Below are 20,428 nucleotides of genomic sequence, written 5' to 3'. Positions count from 1 at the left end.
CATCACTTTTGTCAGCGGGTGGAGTTGTGCTGTTGTTATGGAGATAGTAGTTTTCATGACACTGAGATTCTATACTTGGGTGATATGATGAAGGTTAAAAGATATGGCTGAAGACTCTTGAAAAACCAAATAAAGTGACATTAAATGATTTCTGCTTTCACTTCCGTACAATTCAGATATGTGATACAAATGCAGCAGCAGACACACATATCATAAGACCTCAGTCAATGCACAAATATGCACAAGTTTATTAAGTGTGAGGTGAACCAACCTTTCTTTCAATCAATCTTTTGTTTCATTCAGTGTTCAATCTGGAGCTCTGACTGGAGACACTTTGACTTCAGCACACTCACCTTTACTCATGTTACATGTTTCTTTTGTCAGCTTCATTTGCAATGCATATTTCTTGGGGTGCGTCCTCCTGAGGACTGGCAGAATCTACCAGCTATACTTCAGTTTTGTGCATCTTTTGGATGCAGTTGGAGGGTTAAGCCAGTCAATGGCCACAACCATGGTGTACATGTAGACAGTGGATATATATCAACTTTAACGTTATTGGAAAAAGGGCAAAATGAATAAGAAAAGGTACTTTCTGGATCCTCCTGAGATCAAAGACTACCTCCTCAAAGGAGAAAGATTTACCAAGTGGTCAGAGGTGAGTGAGTGTTTCAGTAAATTCAGAACTGGTGATTATTTAACATCAGGTGAAAGGAAATACTGATATATATATATTCAGATATTCAAATATGTGCAATTCTAAGATTCTTTGTCAGATGAGCAATATGGGAAATTAATGTAAATACCATTATAACAATATTTCATCAACTTTAACTTCTGATGTTCAATTCATAAACTAGTCTTTTAGTAGAAATGATCTAATTTAACATGAACACATCACTATCAGGCAGCTCTGTTTCAGAGATTTAAACTGTCATGCCAATTCCCTTGTCTCCATCAAGGATTCAACAAAGACTTATCCTGTCACTATGAAGATGGATCAGAAAGGGTTTTACCTCTACTGGATCAACCAAAGCAAGGTAATCAATATCAAGAGTCTGTGAGAGAAAAAATATATAGTTGCTCAATATTTCATAGGTGTGGAGCAGTGTTGACTAGCAAGCAACTGTTGATAGAGATGGCATGGCCTTTATTTCATCAGACTAACACAACCTGACAGATTAAAACAAAAAGAGAAAGTCATGTTTCAGTGATTCACATCAGGTAGCATATGTGTGTGTGTGTGTGTGTGTGTGTGTGTGTGTGTGTGTGTGTGTGTGTGCACATCTAATTAGGATCTTTCAAAGCTGTGGGATAACTAAGAACATCTTCCACTCCCAGCAGCTTTGGGAGATTATTGATTGGTGCTGATGTGGGCTCACCATCCTACTGCACTGAGCAGCTGAACTGTGATACACGCTCTCTCTATCCATCTATTTATCTATCTATCTCTCTCTCCCTCTCTCAATGAGGCCCCTTCTGGTTTGGTTTTTTCCACATCAGAAAACTGGTGAAGCCTACATCATATGTGTCTGGGCTCAATCATGCTGTTGAGGATTATGAAATGCTCATGTGCATTTTAAATGTTCAAATACAATGTTGTCAAATATTCTTCTCACTAACAAAGTTTATGCACTTTGCCAAAGGATGACTTGTATCTCGATCCATATTTGGACTGGCGCCTACATGTTGAATTCAGTACTGGAGATGATTCTCTGCTTCTTGTTTCTAGGAGACAACGTTCCTGGATGTTGCTACCATCAGAGATACCAGAACCGGAAAATATGCAAAACTTCCCAAAGTGAGTGCAGTGTTATTGTTTAATGTAGTAACCTCCTCTCTGATCCAATTAAGCCAGACTGGTGAGTTTGTTGTGCAAGAATCTCAGCAGGCATGCAAATAGGGTCCAGCGCTTAGTTTGCCCATTAGTATGAGAGGCATATTTGCATTGCAAAAATGGCAGTGGACACATGTACCCAGGCTACTCCCCCACTACAGAAACAAACAGATGAACACAAACACAAACAAACATAAACACGCCACACCACACACTGAGTCATGATCTGAGATTTCTGTGAGCGAGCCTGTGTTTGTTTTTTCATAGGGAGAGCTGACAGTTGTAGTTTCAGTTCTTTTCCACTCCTCGCTGGCCTCCACAGAGAGTTGCAGTATGCACACATCATCATCTCTCAGTGAGGGTTCAGAGGTGAAATCTGAAATCTGTTCCCCTCAGGGAGAGCACAGAGCACTGCATCATCCCAGTTGGGGCGCTGTTGGAAGCCAGCACATCCTACTCTCGAGTCCCCGAGGAGTTTTGGGAAGCTGGTCTGAGTGCTGGCGTCAGCTCTGCAATTCTCAATGTAGCTTACAAGTTATTGATTGTAGAGTAGCCGATACAAGAAGGTATCTGCATGGGTGCTCTTTCATATACAGTTTGAGCTATGAAAGCCTCTGTGTGTGTATTAGTTTGTGTGTATGTGTGTCTGTCTGTCATAAGCTACTTTTGGGGACACATTTGAGACTTCAAACCAATTTATTGGAGATGGCTTGTGCAACTGGGGACAAAATCAGTGCCCCCAATTTATAAAACGTTAATTTTTGGGTCAGCGTTTGGGGTTAGGTTTAGGCAAGCAGTGGTAAGTCTTTGTAATGCCACCAAAAGTGATCTAGGACATAGTGTGTGGGTCTGTTATAGGCTACTTTCAGGGACAAAAAACAAGTCCCCTGAACATGCAGACAGACAGACAGACAGGCAGGCAGACAGACAGGCAGGCAGACAGACAGACAGACAGATAGGCAGACAGACAGACAGAAGGAGCAGGAGGGAGCGGGAGAGAGAGAGAGAGAGAGAGAGAGAGAGAGAGAGAGAGAGAGAGAGAGAGAGAGAGAGAGAACATGAGTCTCAGTGTGTATGTGCACATGTTTGCATGTTCTGGTCAGCAATTTGCATATGTTGAAAAGCTTGTGCTCCCAGATGTCCAATCAGCAGAGAACAAGAGCTGCAGACATGTATATTTTCCTATTTAAGCAAAAAAGGAAGAAAATAAAGATTAAAAACAAAAAATGATCGGTTTCTGACAAAAGTTAAAAATGCACATGCCAGAGCAATCTAACTGCTAATGAAACATATGGCTCATTCTTTCTTTGCTTTCCACAGCACCCAAAGGTCCGCAATGTGTTCAATCTGGATTTCCCGGACAGCAACCACCTCGCCAAAATCCTGACCATTGTATCAGGTCCAGACACAGTGAATCTGACCTATCATAACTTCTTTGCATCCAAAGAGAAAGTGACACAGGTAATAAACCACTGTACTGTACACGCTGACTGTGTGTTACTAGCACTGTGTCCTTCCTCTAGTTGTTTACAATTCTCCCTTTATGTCACTGATACCCTCTGATTGTTCAAACACAGCCCACAGGCCATTAGCCATACACAATGAGCCTTTGCTTCCTCCAATGAGGTGGCCTCTCTCACCCTTTTAGATCTTTATTAGACTTCATGACTCCAATATCCGGATTAAATCAGCTGCAATGAAATCACAATTGTGCTTTGTTCAAACTCAATATGCACTACTGTCATTTCCTGCTCATATTGTATTAAAGCCCCTAGTGGTGAGTTTGTGTTCTTTTAAAAGCATTTAAAATGGTTTTGAGGGTAATTACGTTTCATGTTGACACTGAATTCATACCATTTGTATTTGTAATTACATGCACACCAGAACTGGGCAAATGACATTCTTGCAATTGCCTACAATGCTGCAAGAAACAACGCATGCAGACAAGTCTTCCTGGAAAAAATGTAAGTGGAGATCATGACATCATGTCTGAGTGAACACAATATCAATTCATTTGATTGTGACAGTAGTGGATTATCATGTCTTAATGGTGAGCTTTCGTGGATGTAATCACTTAGATTCATCCGGATTTCTCTTCAGACCAACAAGGACGGCAAGATCCCTGTGAAAAAGTAGGTTGTAACCTCGCATCTGAATGTGTTGGCTGGAACGCAGTAGTTTGTTTTTTGTTTGTACAGTCTCAATGTTTCACTTTGCATTTCTCAGTATTTACAAGATGTTCCCTGCGGATAAGAAGAGGGTGGAGAGTGCTCTGGCATCAGCAAATCTTCCCAAAGGAAAGGTTAGAAATGATACCTTTTGGCTGTTTGGTGGTCATTTAGAAATTTCTGTGTTCTTATCACTTCTTCCCTTTATCACTCAGTGTGTGCTGTGACCCTTGACTGTTGTTGTATCTCAGTGAAAAGGTCCTAGTTTGTGCTTATGTTTTATGAAAATGATCTGAAGTGAATATCATGTGTTCATATTTCAGTATGATACCATAAAGTCTGATGTCTTCACTGAGGCCGCCTTCAAGTCCTTCCTTTCAAATCTCTGCCCTCGACCTGAGATCTATGAGATCTTCACTTCTTAGTGAGTCAGCCTCTTCTGTGCTTCCCTTATCACCTCCTTATATGATTTATCATTAATTTATAATTTTGTCATTGTTGTCTTCATCACCATACTTTTTCTCTTTGTTGTGAACCCTTCCATCTAACTATCATAATCTAAAAGGTAATTCTGTATCTTATGGTTATGAAGCCAGAAACATGCTTCTGTGCATACTCTAATTTGTTGGCATGAAGCCAGAGACACCTCATGCTTGGCCAGTCTGAACCTTCAGTTCATGCATTAGCTGTCTCACATGGGCTCAGGTGGCAAATATGGCCATCATGGGCGCGAGCAATATAACGTGCAGTAGCAATGTGATTGTCACGCCTCACTGTGCCCTCCAGCTCCACCAAACCCACCATGACGAAGGAGAACTTCACCAAGTTCCTCAATGAGAAACAGAGGGACTCCCGCCTCAATGAGGAGCTGTTTCCACGTCTGCGGCAGGACCAGATCAAGGCTTTAATCGACAAATATGAACCTTGCTCCAATAATTGTAACAGAGGTGAGGTTCAGTTATATGGAGCACTGACAAACATGATTTGTACTTTTGTTAGAATCCTTTGATGTGTTTTTCTTGTTCATCTGCAGGTCTGATTTCTCCAGAAGGCCTTCTGTGCTTCCTGACGGGGCCAGAGACATCACTAGTCATTCAGGACAGGCTGGCAAAGTGTCAGGACATGACACAGCCCATACCCCACTACTTCGTCAAGTCCTCCCACAACACATACCTGACAGGTCACATAACTTTGATTTTAGCTCACACATTCTCAGACCTGATCACCATTATGTACTGACAAAACTCATCAGCAGTTGTCTTTCCCCCTGCAGCTGGTCAGTTTTCTGGCGTGTCGTCTCCGGAGATGTACCGTCAGTGTCTGCTGTCTGGCTGCCGGTGTCTGGAGCTGGACTGCTGGAAGGGAAAACCTCCAGATGAAGAGCCTATCATAACCCACGGCTTCACCATGACAACTGAGATCCTTTTCAAGGTTGTAACATATAGTTTTGGAAACACCTTCGGAGGCCCCATTCAACCTACCCCCATTGCTTAAATACCATCCTTTCAAAAGCTGACCAGTTGAAGTTAGGAACTGCCTCAAAAGTGTATGCCAACAGACGAAGAGAACTTGTTTTTGTCAATAGTTCACTACATTTCTATCTATCAAATCAACTTCACATTCATCTGGACCTTTTTAAAGACAGTCATGCTTTATGCCCTAATAGCATTTTGACCCCTACTGCTCTATTTCCACTACCTATTTCCAACTGGACCACCAGTTTCACAGCTTTTAATTAAAATCAAGATTGAATAAATATTTTTAACCCTTCTAGATCACATCCCTGAATATTCATTTTTTTGGTAAAAGTTTGTTGTTATATAAGCCCCGCCCCCCAAAACAAATTATGATGTGTGCTTATATAGGCTTGAAATAACAAATTTCAACCGTTAAATCAAACTCCTCCCAAAATGATGATTTTGCACAAAAATTTTTGATGTACAAAAAATGTGTTATTATTTGACTAATTCTGGCAAAATGTGTACATAATTCCTGGACAGCTTAATTTACAAATATACCTTTGAGGATTCATTAAAATATGGTAGTAGAAAAGAAAGCAGTACAGGTAATCTCCAACAGCTCCCGACTTAAGCCCTCATGTCCGGTAAATATTTCCTTGCTGTCATCTATCATAAATCTCTTGCCTTTTTCTAGTAATTGGACATCCCCTAGCTTCCTGTAAGCACAGTATGCATTGTCTCAAAATGACAACTTCATGTATACACTTGCCAGTAGCTGACTCCAGAGTGTAAGCATCACAATAAGACAAATTAACTGATAACCATTCATTCACACTCATGCACATTTGCATCAAAGAGCAGAGGAACGTGAAGGCTTAAAATTACAGAGAAACACACACACACATACACACATACACACATAGGCAGGCACCCCTGTCATCCTCTTGCACTCAACACTTCCATTTAAGGGCAGCCAGAGCTTTGCACTCCCAAGGGCCCAGACAGAACACCTCAGTTCAGTTTACTGTCAGCCTCCAGATGTGATAAGTTTGGAGCGGACTGCATGGCCTCTGCATGCAGGCAATAGCTCTGCTGTTTGTCATGTTGTTTCTCTTCATGTTTTGGGAGAAGTTTTCATGACTGGCTCAGTCTGTTTTTGTTTTGTTTTGGTGATATTCATGATTTGATGACTCATTACACCAGCAAAAGAGAATAAAAATGTTGGGTTTCAGCTTCTCGACAATGCAGTAAGAGAAAAAAAAACATTAGAAGAGAGAAGCAATAGTAATGGATAAGAGTATGAAACATGTGAGCGTATGTACTGTATATCATGCTCTTTGCTATAGCGTCATTCCCTCATTATTGTTTTCTGTTGCTTCTCTTCCTCTCTAATCTCAATCAAACTAAACATCTGGTTAAATACATACATCAAAAGAACAAATGCCTGTGTCTTTGTGTGTGATGTGTGACAGGATGTGATTGAGGCCATTGCTGAGAGTGCCTTCAAGACCTCACAGTACCCTGTTATCCTCTCATTCGAGAACCATGTTGACTCGTAAGACTGAGCTTTTCCATTAACTCATGCCATGTAATGCTATCAATTCAATGTAATGATGTTCTAATGCCATCATCCCAAATGGTATATTGATGGAACAGATTGAGGATGTATTTTAACATTTTGTTGTGGCAGCAACAGTAGAAAGTAACAGGTGTTATGTTGCTTTGTTCTAGGGTGAAACAGCAGGAAAAGATGGCCAACTACTGCAAAACCATATTTGGTGATGCCCTGCTGACAGACCCGCTGGACAAATACCCTGTGAGTACACTGCCTCAACACAGCTCCCTGTCGAAATAATAGAGTTAGATAAAGTTTATATGAGGTGGATTTGTATTTAAACAGAACAATTTGTCTGATAAATTAAATAAAGGATTATCATCCCGTGTGACTCAGTTGACATCTGCAGTCTAACCACATTAGTATGAAGGGAATAAATTGCAACGTTCAAATTTCCTGTTTGTCCTCTTTCTTATCTGTGTTAGACATGATCCTCATAGGCTCCAGTACCAATCTAACTGATTTATATCAAAAACCAGCGTCTGTTCTCTTCCTCTCAGTTGTTTGTGTTGTATGTGTGCTGTGTGTGTGTGTGTGTGTTGGGGGGGGGGGGTGTATATGTGTGTTTGTATTCTTGAGGCAGAGAGAGCAGATGTGTAATCGTCTCAAACAATATCACAGCTGTAGCTTAGATTTGATGTCATGAAATTCCCCTAACCCTCCACACCTAAGACACTTCTGACAAGTTGGCAAACACATTTTATTTCTTCTTGTTATTTTGGTCCATCCTCAAATACTCTCAGCAACTGCCAGACAAATTGCTATGAAATTTGGTGCAGACCTTCATTCATTAGGCCAATTTACTTTGGGTGACCTCCTGACTTTTCATCATTGTGTTGAGGTTTTTAATCAAATACCTTGACAGTGTTGGAGGGATTGAGTTGCCAAGTAATTTTCTATAGACAAGGACTTTAGGGGTTGGTAACTATTAAAGCCCCCTCCACTATGTAAGGAATTCTGGTAAAGAAATAGTACATTTCTAATTCTGACTTTTTTTTAAGTATCTACTTTGCCTACATCTTTGCCTCAAAGTTAAAGCATCATTATTTAAACACCTAAGTTAGTAAGATTTAATTTAACCTGAAAATAACCTTTAAATATTTTGAGTCAGAAATATCCAAATCAGCTTAAAAGCTACCAAGTGTAATTTGTGTTTAATTGTACAATGTAAAGGCCTCCTGAGGTCATTTAAACGCCCACTCTCTCACAAAGACCATGACTTGTTGTTGTGTTCAAGTTTAATTTAGTCACTTTTTACCCTGAGTTAGTTGATGGTACAGTAGTTCTCCTATTTCTCTTAAATATTTAGCTGAAACCAGGCCAGCAGATACCCAGCCCATCTGAGCTCATGGGAAAGATCCTAATCAAAAACAAAAAGGGCAGCCATGAGAAGCCAAGCCAGACTAAGAAAAACAGCACAGCAGTCAGCGACCAGACCACAGCCGCACCCACCCCGGACCCAAATACCACATCCCAGGATCCTGCTAACCCATCAGCACCCAGCACCCAGGAGAACCAAGGTGATAAGACCAAACTCAAGCCAAATCTGATTACGTTCCAAAAATAGGCTTGTTTAGTCATTTTAGGTGTTACTGACATTATGTTTATATGTTTAATCAGAGGGGGACGCAGCTGTGGAGGACAACGAGGAGCAAGAGGAAATGGACGAACAGGATGAGGAGAAAATGAAGACATCGGATGAGGTGGAAGAATGACAATTGTGGTGACAGTTTTATGGCCTTACATCATCTGTGTGCAGCAAGAACAGTTCAGACATTAATAAACTTCCTGTCAATCCCCCACAGGGCACAGCTGGACAAGAAGTAACAGCGTATGAGGAAATGTCAGCTCTGGTCAACTACATTCAACCTCAAAAATTCATCTCTTTTGACAATGCCAGAAGTACATCTTCGCTTCCTAAATTTAACCCCAAACATTTCATATGTTATCTGTTTTTTTGTGTGTGTTTTTTTAAGCACAGGTTATTAAATCAAAGTCTGTGTGAGTTATGCAATCTTTAATTCTTCTCTCCCTTCACAGAGAAAAACAAGAGTTATGTCATCTCATCTTTTGTGGAGACCAAAGGGGAGGCAATGATTTCCAAGACTGCTGTTGAATTTGTCGAGTATCCTTTAAGAGCACTGCAGATGTTGCCATCCTGCAATACATGGCAACCTGTATTTAAGTGGGGTGAACTTGTTCAAAAAGCAACCTAAATTCATCCAAAATATGTTGTCTTACACATTCAGAAAGTTACACTGAGACAAATATAAATACAGTGATATAAATCCATGCTTCCTTAGCAATCTCTCCAAGATACAACAAAAGGCAGATGAGTAGGATTTACCCCAAAGGAACAAGAATGGACTCATCCAATTACAACCCACAGCCGTTTTGGAATGCAGGCTGCCAGATGGTGGCGCTCAACTACCAGACCATGGGTATAAGCAGACATGCGCACTGATAACCTCTTTCAGTAACATAAAATACAACATGACTGCAAGGATGTAACCATTCACAGTAGCTGTTAAGTTACAATTTAAATTTGACATGTTCAATGTGCTGTTGTATTTTTTAAACCTGAGCTTCTGTTTTTCACCACAGCAGGTCAGTGTTGCACCTTTTAGAGGAGCACCGGCCTCTGCTGTCTGTGCCTTGCATCCCAAATGCTCACTGCTCCTCCTTGTGCTGAGGAGGAGAGGGCTTGGAGACATGAATGGGCTGTGTTTACTTTCAGATTTCCCCATGCAGCTGAACATGTCTCTGTTTGAATTCAACGGGAGAACGGGCTACCTGCTCAAGCACGATGTTCTGCGTCGAAGTGACAAGAAGTTTGACCCTTTCTGTGACAGGATTGACACTGTTGTGGCGAGCACGTTGACCATAAAGGCAGGTTCACAGCCTTAACATTACTGAACATCAGGGTGCCAGTATCTGTGAAATCTAAAAACAAAAAAGAAAATAAGAATAAAGGTGAAAACGACCCATTGTAAACTGCAGGTTTCACATATTAAAGCTTTATAATTTATGGCATATTTGCTCTTTGAAAGTGAGCAATAAATTATCCTTCACAGCCTTGGAAAGTCTCTGTTTGTGTGAAGCCAGGTTTGCATGTCCTCCTAGTTTGGATGCAGAGTCCGTAATAATACAAGATTCCTGCTGCGACTGATACACGGTTCCTGGTATTCAGGAGACTCTGCATGAGTGAAAAACTGAGCTCTATTTTTATCCACTGTGTCCTGAACATGGACCTACAGAGCATGTCCATTCTGTTGATCAGTTTGTACATGTAGGTCATCAAGTCTTGCTCACCTCTCTCACCAGATCTATTCGGGCCAGTTTCTGTCTGACAAGAGTGTCAAAACAGGGGTTGAGGTGGAGGTGATTGGGTTGCCAGGGGACCCCAAGAAGAAATATCGCACCAAGTGGTCCCCCACTCCCAACGCCATTAACCCAGTGTGGAACGAGGAGCCTTTTGTCTTTGAGAAGGTGTGTGTCAGTGCACCAAACACGTTCAATTAATTAAGTACATAAGAGAGTGAATGCGTTTGCGTGAGCTTATTTCTTTCATGACCTGCTGTGCTGCTGCTGTTGGTCTTCATATATCTGTTGTTGTTGTCACTGATAGATTCTCCTCCCAGAAATGGCCTCTTTGAGAATTGTGGTCCATGAAGAAAATGGTAAATTCGTGGGACACCGGATCATCCCTCTTGATGCTATCCAATCAGGTAATTAACATGAGAAAAAAACCCCTACATGCTTCATCATTTACATAATTTAAAACATCACTGAATCATCCAAGGCCTCAGGATGTTTGCTAACCTGTTTTAGCCAGCTTGTCGATCAGGGAAGCTGCTGCCTTGTTTTTAATTCACAGAGGTTTTATGCCCCACAGGCTTCCATCACATCTGCCTGCGCAGTGAGAGCAACATGCTGCTCACTCTGCCTGCTCTCTTTGTGTACATCGAGGTCAAGGACTACATCCCTGCTGCCTTCGCAGGTGCTTGGCTTTCCATTTTGTGATTTTTAAAAAAGAAACTGCTGCAGTTGAATCCATTTTGCTAGAGTGACAGTCAGGGAAAAGACTCTCATTTAGGTGGAATGTGGGGAGCTTGGTAGCATAATTTTCTCACACATTTAAATTTGTTGAAAGTTTTATTCTGAATTACTGTGCACTGACTTTGGGTTATATCTCAGATTTCACAGATGCCTTATTTAACCCAACAAAGGGCACAGAGAAGACAGCAAAGACCCCAAAGGAGGTAACCATGAGCACTGGTGGGAGAAGTACTCAGATTCTTTGTTTAAGTAGAAGTACCAATACAGCAATATAAAAATACTTTGCTACAAATAAAAGTCATTAAAAAGACATTAAAAATCCTGCAAAAAAAATCCTAATTAAGAGTAAAATGTAGTTAAAGTATCACAGTGAAAGTAGTGGTTTGGTCCCTCTGACTGATATTATATATGACATCATTAGATTATTAATACTGAAGCATCAGTGTTAGAGCAGCATGTTACTGATGTAGCTGCTGGAGGTGGAGCTAGTTTACAATACTTTATATACAGTTAGCTAGTTTACACTACTTTATATACAGTTAGCTAGTTTACACTACTTTATATACAGTTAGCTAGTTTATACTACTTTATATAGAGTTAGCTAGTTTATACTACTTTATATACAGTTAGCTAGTTCACACTACTTTATATACAGTTAGCTAGTTTACACTACTTTATATGCAGTTAGCTAGTTTATACTACTTTATATACAGTTAGCTAGTTTACACTACTTTATATACAGTTAGCTAGTTTAGTCCAGTGGTTCCCAACCTAAGAGGTCAGGCCCCTCCAAAGAGTCACCAGATTAATTTGAGGGGTTGTGAGATGACAAAGTTTTGATACAAAAATATGTTTCTTTTATTTTTGATTATTTGAAGATTTATTTAAATGAAATCATGTGAGAAGTTTAGAGGGAAAAATCACAATTTAGCGGAGCTGTTAACAACTCATAGACATCTGAAATGTGACCCTGACTACACACTGCTTTTTGTAACATGGTTTAAACCACTGGTTTAATCTTAAACAATATGCTGTATTTTAAAAGCTTGTTATATTATCTATTGTGTCAGATATTCTGAAAAGTAACTCAAATAAATATAATAGAAAGTACAATTGTCCTTATCTTTAAAATTTCCCTCTGGAAATGGTGGAGTTCAAGTGTAAAGTAACATCAAATGGAAATACTCAAGTTAAATACAGTAACACAAAATTTAATTTAAGTACAGTACCACCAACCGTGATCCAATATTAAAATGATAATGATATATCAGCAATGTACTACCTTAACAGCATCAATTAACTTCCTGGAAGACAACCAGCCTTGCTATATTGTGATGTTCCTGTCCTTTTTGTGCCCACGCAGTCATCTTCAGACTATATTTCTCCTTATGAGCTGCCCCTCGTGGTCCAAACCCCCACTGAGAAGGCTAAGGAAAAGGAAGACCTCACTACAGGTAATAATGCTTGTGAAAGGAAAGATTTTGAGCTTTGAAATTACTCTTGTAGTAGGTTCCTGAAATGCAGCTTCACGTCTGGGTTTAGAGGCTTAGCTGATTTGCTGAGCTTTCCGCATTTCTAGAAAAGGCATCATCTGAACCTACACCACCCACTGAGGCCAACGAACAATCACTGCAGTCTCCACCTGAAACAAGTACAGAAGAAGCTACAGAAGTGAGCACACCAGAGACTCCACAACCTACAACAGAGCCTACTGAAACTCCTGATACTCCTCCTGCTGAAGATGCTGCACCGGATGCAGGAAACACCACATCTGAAACTCCCCTTGAATCTCCTGAAGAAGTTCCCTCTGTGGAGGAAGCACTACCAGAGCCCGAGGCAACTCCTGAAGATAAAGAGCAGCCTAGCACCAACTCCAGTGCAAATCCTGAGCCTGTTTCAGAAGCTCCCAGCACTGCTGAGGAGATTCAAGAGGAGCCCGCTGCTGTGGCCGTTCCCTGTCCAGAAAGTGCATCGGCTGAGCCTGCAGGATTGGATGACTTATCTCAACCGCCAACAAGTAGCGAAGGTAATACCGAAGTGCTTCATGTGCTACACTCACCCTTCTGTCATTACACTGTAGTTAAAGGTCCCTGAAATGGAAAATAAAGACCAATTCAGAGCGTTTTTAAAAAAAGTAGATTTATTTTATATATGCATATCCTCTGCCGACACAAGCAGAAGAATCTCACAACAAAGCCCTGTGTGTTCATGCTACAGAACCTTCGACTGTGACTACTGAAGAACTGATAGAGCACAAGAACTATCTGAAGGTCATCAAGCGTCAGGACAGAGAAATGAAAGAAACAGAGAAGAAATATCAGAAAAAAGGAGAGGATCTGATTCAGAAATACTCTGACTCCTTCAAGGCCATCAAGAAGAAGGCCTCATTGAAGAAAAAAGAGTAAGGCGGTTTCATTTTCCTCTATTTGTTGTCATTATTCATTTTAGAGTCAGTACCTAGCTGAAATGTAGGAGGAAAAAATGTTTTACAGTACAAAAACGGTTAGCGTAATCGTTTCAGAGTACAGCATGTTAATACTGACCCCTAAACAAGTTGTTGTTGTTTTGATCAGTGTCATTAATGACATAATATCTAGACGCACAGAGAATATTTCTCGGTTAATGTGTTTTTCTAGCTGAAGCTGAATATTAGGATGAAGAGATCAAGTAAATTAATACAGGCTGTAGTGCTTTTACAGTCCTCACTAAGCTCTCAGGACAAAACATGTGTTAGTCAAGGCCGAGTGAACATTGCTGTACTGTATGATTTCCTGTAACTACCCGCGTGTTTTTCACATTTCTGTACATCAAGAGACAGTGACTGTTAGTCGATAAGCTCTATTCCCCTTGCACATGTCCTATTGTGTTTGAATTATGTCGCGTGTCCTCCAGGGGAGAGGGCAACACGTCTGAGTGCAGTGTGAAGACGGAACGGGTGCAGGAGCAGAAGGAAAAAATGCAAGTTGAGCTGCAAGCTTTGTGGCGAGAGCAGTGTGATCAGCTGAAGAAGAGGAAAGAGCAGTGTGCTACAGAGGTTGGTAGAATCCATCAAATAACAATGTCTAATGTGATGAACTAACTGACAAGTCAATTTATTCATAGTGCCAAATCACCATAGAAGTGATCTTTAATTTACAGAGACCCAACATTCCCCTATGAGCAAGTACCTGCATGGAAAAACTTTAACAAAGAAACCTCAAGCAGAATCAGGCTCTAGGTGGGCGACCATCTGCTTTGACCGGTTGGGTTGAGAAAGAAAGAGGGAGAGAGGAGAGAGACAGACACAGAGAAGGGAAGCAACAACTGCAAAAACTACTACTAACAACAATTATAGAAATATGAATAGTAATATTAGAGATAGCAGGGGGCAAAAATGACTATACTAATAATCCATATCCATGAAAGTTTTCAGTACCTGTAAGTCAAGATCTGCCCCTTGTCCTATTACAACCTGTTCCCATGTGCTTATCCAACGGTCACCCCACACCCCAAAAATGGGATTCATTTCCATGGCTCAGGATGTATTCACATCTCCTATAGAGTGTCTAACTTTGGCTCTATGTGCTGTATGTCTGGGATCATGGGCAGGCAGCCAGCACTTTAGAGACCCTATTGATTATATATCAGACCCAGGTGCTCTGGGGTGCTCTACTATAAGCTTTGAATCTGCATGAGACTCAGAGGTCAATCAGGTTATTTTTTGAGGTTGCCACCTCACTACACAGAGTGATAACTGTGCAGTAGAAGAGCTATGGCACATACAGCCAAGTACTCTGATCAAATGTAAAGCCAGAGTTCATGCAAATTAACAACAGACTACTGAATTCAACATTGTTACTGAGAGCCATTTAAGTCTCTTTTTCAAATTTAACTTGACTGTGATTGTGTTCATTCCTTTTTCAATGTGACAGAGACTGGCCAAACTGTTGGAGATGGCCACAGAGAGACACATCAGTGAATTGAAGACTCTGGAGAGGTGTGACCACACATACAACACATTTAGCACATGCTGAGAGTGCAGAGGGCTTTGCTAAGTCTATCCAATCTGTGCTTTAAGATTTTTTGTGTGTGACACTGCCTGTGTGTGTGTCATCTGACATTTTGCAAAGAGAATACCTCAAATAATGAATGAATCACCTCAATGTGCGGGTCATTCAGTGTCCTTTGGCTGGCTTATGGTGTGCTGAGTCTGTGTGTGTGTTATCCCAAGTCCCCAGCTGGCAGATGGTTAACTCAGGACAACCATTATCCAACAGGTGTTTAAACAGCAGTGGGGAAGCGAAGGCAACCCTGGTCATCTACCTGTCCACACAGACACTATAACATCACATTTAAGCCTTCGTTTCACTGTAAAGAAAAGGTCACATCAGACACATGCAGCCCTCCAGCGCTTGTTTAAAGGCAAAAGGTTTTTTATGGGGTCATTTTTCATTTTAAAATGTTTAATCAGGTAGGGATCCTTACTCTCTGTCTTTGTCTTATTTGCAGTGAAACCAAAGAAAATAAGAAGAAAACACTCTCAAAATGCTCATCCTCGCAGAAAGCAAAGTGAGTTCAAAGGAGGACCTTGCCTTCGGTTACTTGATGTGTTTCCATTCATTGCTTTTCTTCCCTCTGAGTTACAGTGTTTTGTCCAAAATGAAAAGACATATGAGAGGACAAATTATGTTGAGCAGCTCAGCATCTTACTCCTCTGCCACATGGCAATGCACGTTCAGACAAGCTTGATTTGATGAATTTGAAACATTATGTACGAGATGTCTAATTGAAAATTATAATTATGTTCTCAGGCTGAAAAAGGCAGCGAGCACAGAGCTGTTGGATGAGACTAGTCAGTCTGATGGTGGAGTAAGTATAAACCCAGTCTCTTTTAAACTCATTCAAAGTGGTGAATCTAAATTTTTGAAGGATGTATGTACAATCAAGGGAGTAGTTTGACATATTGTGAAGTAAGCTTATTTGCTGTACTTTTAATTATGATGCTACAGCCACTAGTCTGTTGACTTAGCTTAGCATAAAGACTGGAAACAGGAGTAAACAGTTAGCCTGGCTCTGTCCAAGTAACAAATAAAACCCTGTTATATCAATCAGAATGTAGACAATTAAGTAACGCATGTTGTTGCTTTTTTTGTTTTGCTGTTTTGTAACCTTTGGACAGAGCCAGGCTTATGGCTTTTTTCATGTACAATTATGGTCCAGTGAGCACAGGTCTGTGACGAGTGCCAGCTTGAACCTCCGTACATACTAGCAGCTGCTCGACACTCAGGATGTAAAAGGCATTCTGTTTGTTTGATTGGTCACTTTTAATACTGAGCATGACATTTGATTTGCTGTTAAATTTGATCACTGACACCGTCAACAATGTAAACAATGATATTTAGCTGATTCTGCTTTTTTCCACTCATGAAGTGTTAGACAATAGTAGCAAATATGTTTAAACCCACTTTCACATTCATGAAACCTTTATTTTTCATATGAAAACAGAATAAATGGTGATTTCACTGATATTTCACCAACTAGACCATATTGGACCAGGTCTAGAACAAGAACCAACTTGTCAAATCTGGACTAGATTACCAAGAAGACTCTAGAGACTCATTAAAACATCATACTCACGATCAAAAGTCAAAGCACAAGATTAAAACATGCTGTAAAAGGACTTATCTTTTAATACAGGATGACTCTATTAACATGATGTTTTCACAAGCTTGTTAAAAGGCTGACCTCAGTAACTGTACCTTAATGGAATAGGTGAGACACCAGCCAAAACAATAACAAAAAACCCTCAGTGTAAATATTTAAATACTTAGGGGACACTTTTCCCATTTTTGACAAAAAATCATGTTAGCAAACAGCCATTTTTTTTCTAAGTATGTAGGGTGGACTTAAATGTTGGTCATTGTGGGAAAAATCATGTCAGCTAGTTCAGTTAAACATAAGCATGCCCAAGAAGTCACAAAGAACACATTAATCATCATTTAATTACAGCAGGGCAGGCAGTAAAGGCACCCGATGATAAGATATCTGTTGTTCAGTTGCAAGCAGGTAGGGAGGGTCGAGCTCAAATTTGTCACAGCCCTGTGCTCACAGAACCACATTTGTGCACACCGAGCAGTCATGCTCCTTTGCAAGGATGAGTTTCTGCTTGCCTGTTTTTTATGTGTGCAGATTTTGAGACTAATTAAACCCCATAAAGGCTAACTGACAAAGAAAATACAAGTACACAGTACAAATACATGTACACGTGTACCTATAATAGTATTAATTTCACAGCTCACATTCAACTTCCCCTGGTCTGTCCAACACATATTATATTACACAGAGTAACTATGGTTACAAAGAGACAGAAAATATTTGAACAGACATGAAAGAAATATCACCTTAGGCATGTAACAGCGCTTTTCCTTTCATACATCTGCACATGTTCAGATACACCCACATGTAGCTTTCTGATATACACGCACACACATACAGTGTTGAGCTATAAGTGCACCCACACACACGTGAGTACCCACACCCATTCAACCACAAACCACTTACATACATGCACACACACCCTTTTATCCACTGAGTAAAGTGTAGTGGTCCCTGACCATAGGCCATGCTTGACCATTACTCAGAGGCTGTTTACAGGGAACGAGCTAATCCATGCGTGGTCGATGACTCACTGAGCTCTGCTCTTGTTCCTCTGTTGGCTCATCAAGATTCAGACCTGTTGTATCTGGGTTAAAGACCTGACCATTTCAGTCTGCTCCTCTACGATCGACTGTCTGCATGGCAGCAAACGCCCTCATCCCTCCACACATTAGGGTCACATTGCAGCTAATTTTGGTCTACTTAATCAGCGTTTTCCCATTAATTACAGCAACTATTTATAATACAATCAGTTGTTTAATCAGCACAGCCTCAGTAATGAATAGCTTGGTGCAATAAGGGCTGTGTAACTAAACAGGACAAGCCTAACCTGCTGTGACTTAACTGTATTGATTCTCCCGCTCAGGTTGCATCCCATGGGTGCATTCCTCTCTAGATATACACACATAGGGACTCTCAGAGAGAAACATGAGCACATGAACTGCTTATAGACTACAAATCGATAGTGTTTTTGAGTGGCGACATGTTTTATTGTACTTGTACGTGTTGTGTCCCTTTGTATTGTTACAGTCTTCAGATTACAGCCCTCAGCAAGAGGCTCTGATAAAGAAACAGGCTGCTACACTGGAGGAGATCAAGGCGCTGACTAATCAGGTACACACACTGACAGCAGAACACACACTTGGTGTTGACACTTGGGAGGATGTTACATCTACTTAAATGTAATTCCTGGAGACTTTCACTATCTGTAAACATAACCAAAACAATCCTATTACCAACTTTTACCCTTAGCTTAACCAAAAGGCAGACAATGTGACATTTTTCCCTAAACATGATTTATACAAGACAACATGTAAACTCAAACATAGGCATTTGCACTGCAATCGATGCCAACAAATACCCTGTTTGTCAATTACACTGTCAAACGTGGCCATCTGTCCGTTTAGTGACTGCACATCCTGTTTATAAAGTAGAGGCAAAGCTCCCATCACTTTAAATAATGTCAGAGCACTTTTTATGACAATGCTTTGCTTTGAATTTGTGAAATCCTAACATCCAAGAAGGCAACTGGACTTGGTAGTAGATACTTGAAGAAGTTCTGCCTCTTATCTGAGGGGCTTCTTCAGTTCTAACCTCTGTAGGGTCATTATCAAGTCCATTGACACCACTTGGTTCGTTAGTGCTCCTGGCTGTAGTCACAGCAGTCATTAGAGTTGTTGGAATCACCTCCAAGTGACAGTCATTGGTGTTGTTACACAGGCCCACATGTGATGGTTATTAAGTCTCCTGTGAAGGGATAAAAGGACAGCATTGTGGGTGGGGGATAAGTGGTGTCATAGACCTCCTTCACTATTGAGGCTGGTTTCTCTACTTTGATGTAGATCACCTCCTTCACTCCTCTTTCAAACCATCTATCTTGGCTCTCCAAATGATACACGTTGTTGTCCTTGGCAAATCTTGGCATTTAATATGGAAAAAAGAGGTGTTAAATATTTCAGATGTTGACGCGTGAATGCCAGATGGATGATGTGTAGTATTAATATACAAATACAGGTTTTTTTTATTGAGAGAGGCAGCAACAGCAATTAAAGCAAGGGTTGAGAAATAATATGACAAATGAGGATGACTTATTGCTTCAAACATAAAAGTTAATCTTTGCAAGATGTATTTAACACCACTTGAGTGTAACTTGATTTAGTATTGAGCCATTTTCTTTTATCACTCTTGTTTATAATAAAGCCAGTTATCTATCTTAAGGTTAACACTGATCTTTATTTTGTAAATCCATTCTTTAAAGATTATGATAATCACCTGACAGAGAAAAAAATAACATAAAAATGTCAACCCGACCTTTCAACAAGCCTAAAGCTTCAAACTAACCGTTGGCTTCTGTGTCTGCAGCTTAATCAGGATGCTCTGAAGGCACACGAGCAGAAAATGAGGTCTCTGCCAGCCGAGGTGAGGGAAGCTGTCAATACCTGTGTGGGGGCTCACTTCCCCGAACTTGTCGACCAGGCTGGGGACAAGAAGGTGGAAGGGGTGGGTTTCTATGGAGATGTCTTCTTGGGTTAGGTGCGCCTTTGTATCCCTTGAACCCTCTGTTTAGCCCCTTCCCAACGTTTTAAAAATGTTTCCCTGTTTTTCCATCTTGTTTGAAGAAGAAGATTAATCAATCAGGGAAACTGATTAGAAGTGCTATTCATTGTATTCTTATGGAGTTTGAAGCTGTAATAACGTTTTAATAGATAAGTTAGATAAATTTAGACGATTTAGAAATTATTTTTATTTTCTATTTGACTCTTTATTTCTTTTTCTTTTCATCATCACACACAAAGTGACACTCTCAATTTGGCTATACACCTAAAATATCTTCCAGTTAAAAATAGGAATACATTTAGAAAGAACAATATGGCAGCAAAAACAAGTTATCAGAGTCTACAGACTGAATTGAGACACACTTTCTTCAACTTAAATTTGCTTCTGTGATGCTGCATAAAGCCACAGCAGAGCATTGACTCAGAAACTAAGGTATGTGGCGATTGCAAAGGAGATTTAATGGATAAAAGGTACATTTAAGTAGGGATTATTGCAGTAAGAATTTTTGTTATTTACTCTTGTGATGAAAGTTTTTAATTTACTCTTTAATGTGTATCTCTCCCCTTTGTTTCTTTGAGTACATTCTAAGATATGCTGTTTA

At 40.3% G+C, this 20,428-nt stretch overlaps 1 protein-coding gene across 1 annotated transcript; it reads left to right on the top strand.

The window, feature by feature from the left end:
- The first annotated feature begins 571 nt into the window (after nucleotides 1-571).
- On the top strand, nucleotides 572-19,803 carry plcb2 (phospholipase C, beta 2). The gene is made up of 32 exons (XM_053335176.1): nucleotides 572-655; nucleotides 960-1,037; nucleotides 1,730-1,798; nucleotides 3,155-3,295; nucleotides 3,719-3,798; nucleotides 3,913-3,966; nucleotides 4,061-4,136; nucleotides 4,326-4,426; nucleotides 4,789-4,949; nucleotides 5,036-5,182; nucleotides 5,276-5,433; nucleotides 6,935-7,017; nucleotides 7,194-7,278; nucleotides 8,387-8,597; nucleotides 8,698-8,780; nucleotides 8,883-8,979; nucleotides 9,118-9,202; nucleotides 9,394-9,518; nucleotides 9,815-9,966; nucleotides 10,402-10,566; nucleotides 10,706-10,805; nucleotides 10,973-11,077; nucleotides 11,275-11,339; nucleotides 12,500-12,590; nucleotides 12,716-13,162; nucleotides 13,354-13,537; nucleotides 14,029-14,170; nucleotides 15,048-15,112; nucleotides 15,625-15,684; nucleotides 15,927-15,984; nucleotides 18,301-18,384; nucleotides 19,633-19,803. The coding sequence occupies exons 1-32, from the start codon at nucleotides 572-574 to the stop codon at nucleotides 19,801-19,803; spliced, it is 3,807 nt and encodes a 1,268-aa protein (XP_053191151.1).
- Nucleotides 19,804-20,428: the final 625 nt, after the last annotated feature.

Source organism: Scomber japonicus, chromosome 16, assembly GCF_027409825.1.
Source record: "Scomber japonicus isolate fScoJap1 chromosome 16, fScoJap1.pri, whole genome shotgun sequence".
Lineage (NCBI taxonomy): Eukaryota > Metazoa > Chordata > Actinopteri > Scombriformes > Scombridae > Scomber > Scomber japonicus.
Note: the sequence above shows the minus strand (reverse complement) of the source record. Positions and strands in the feature narration are given on the sequence as shown.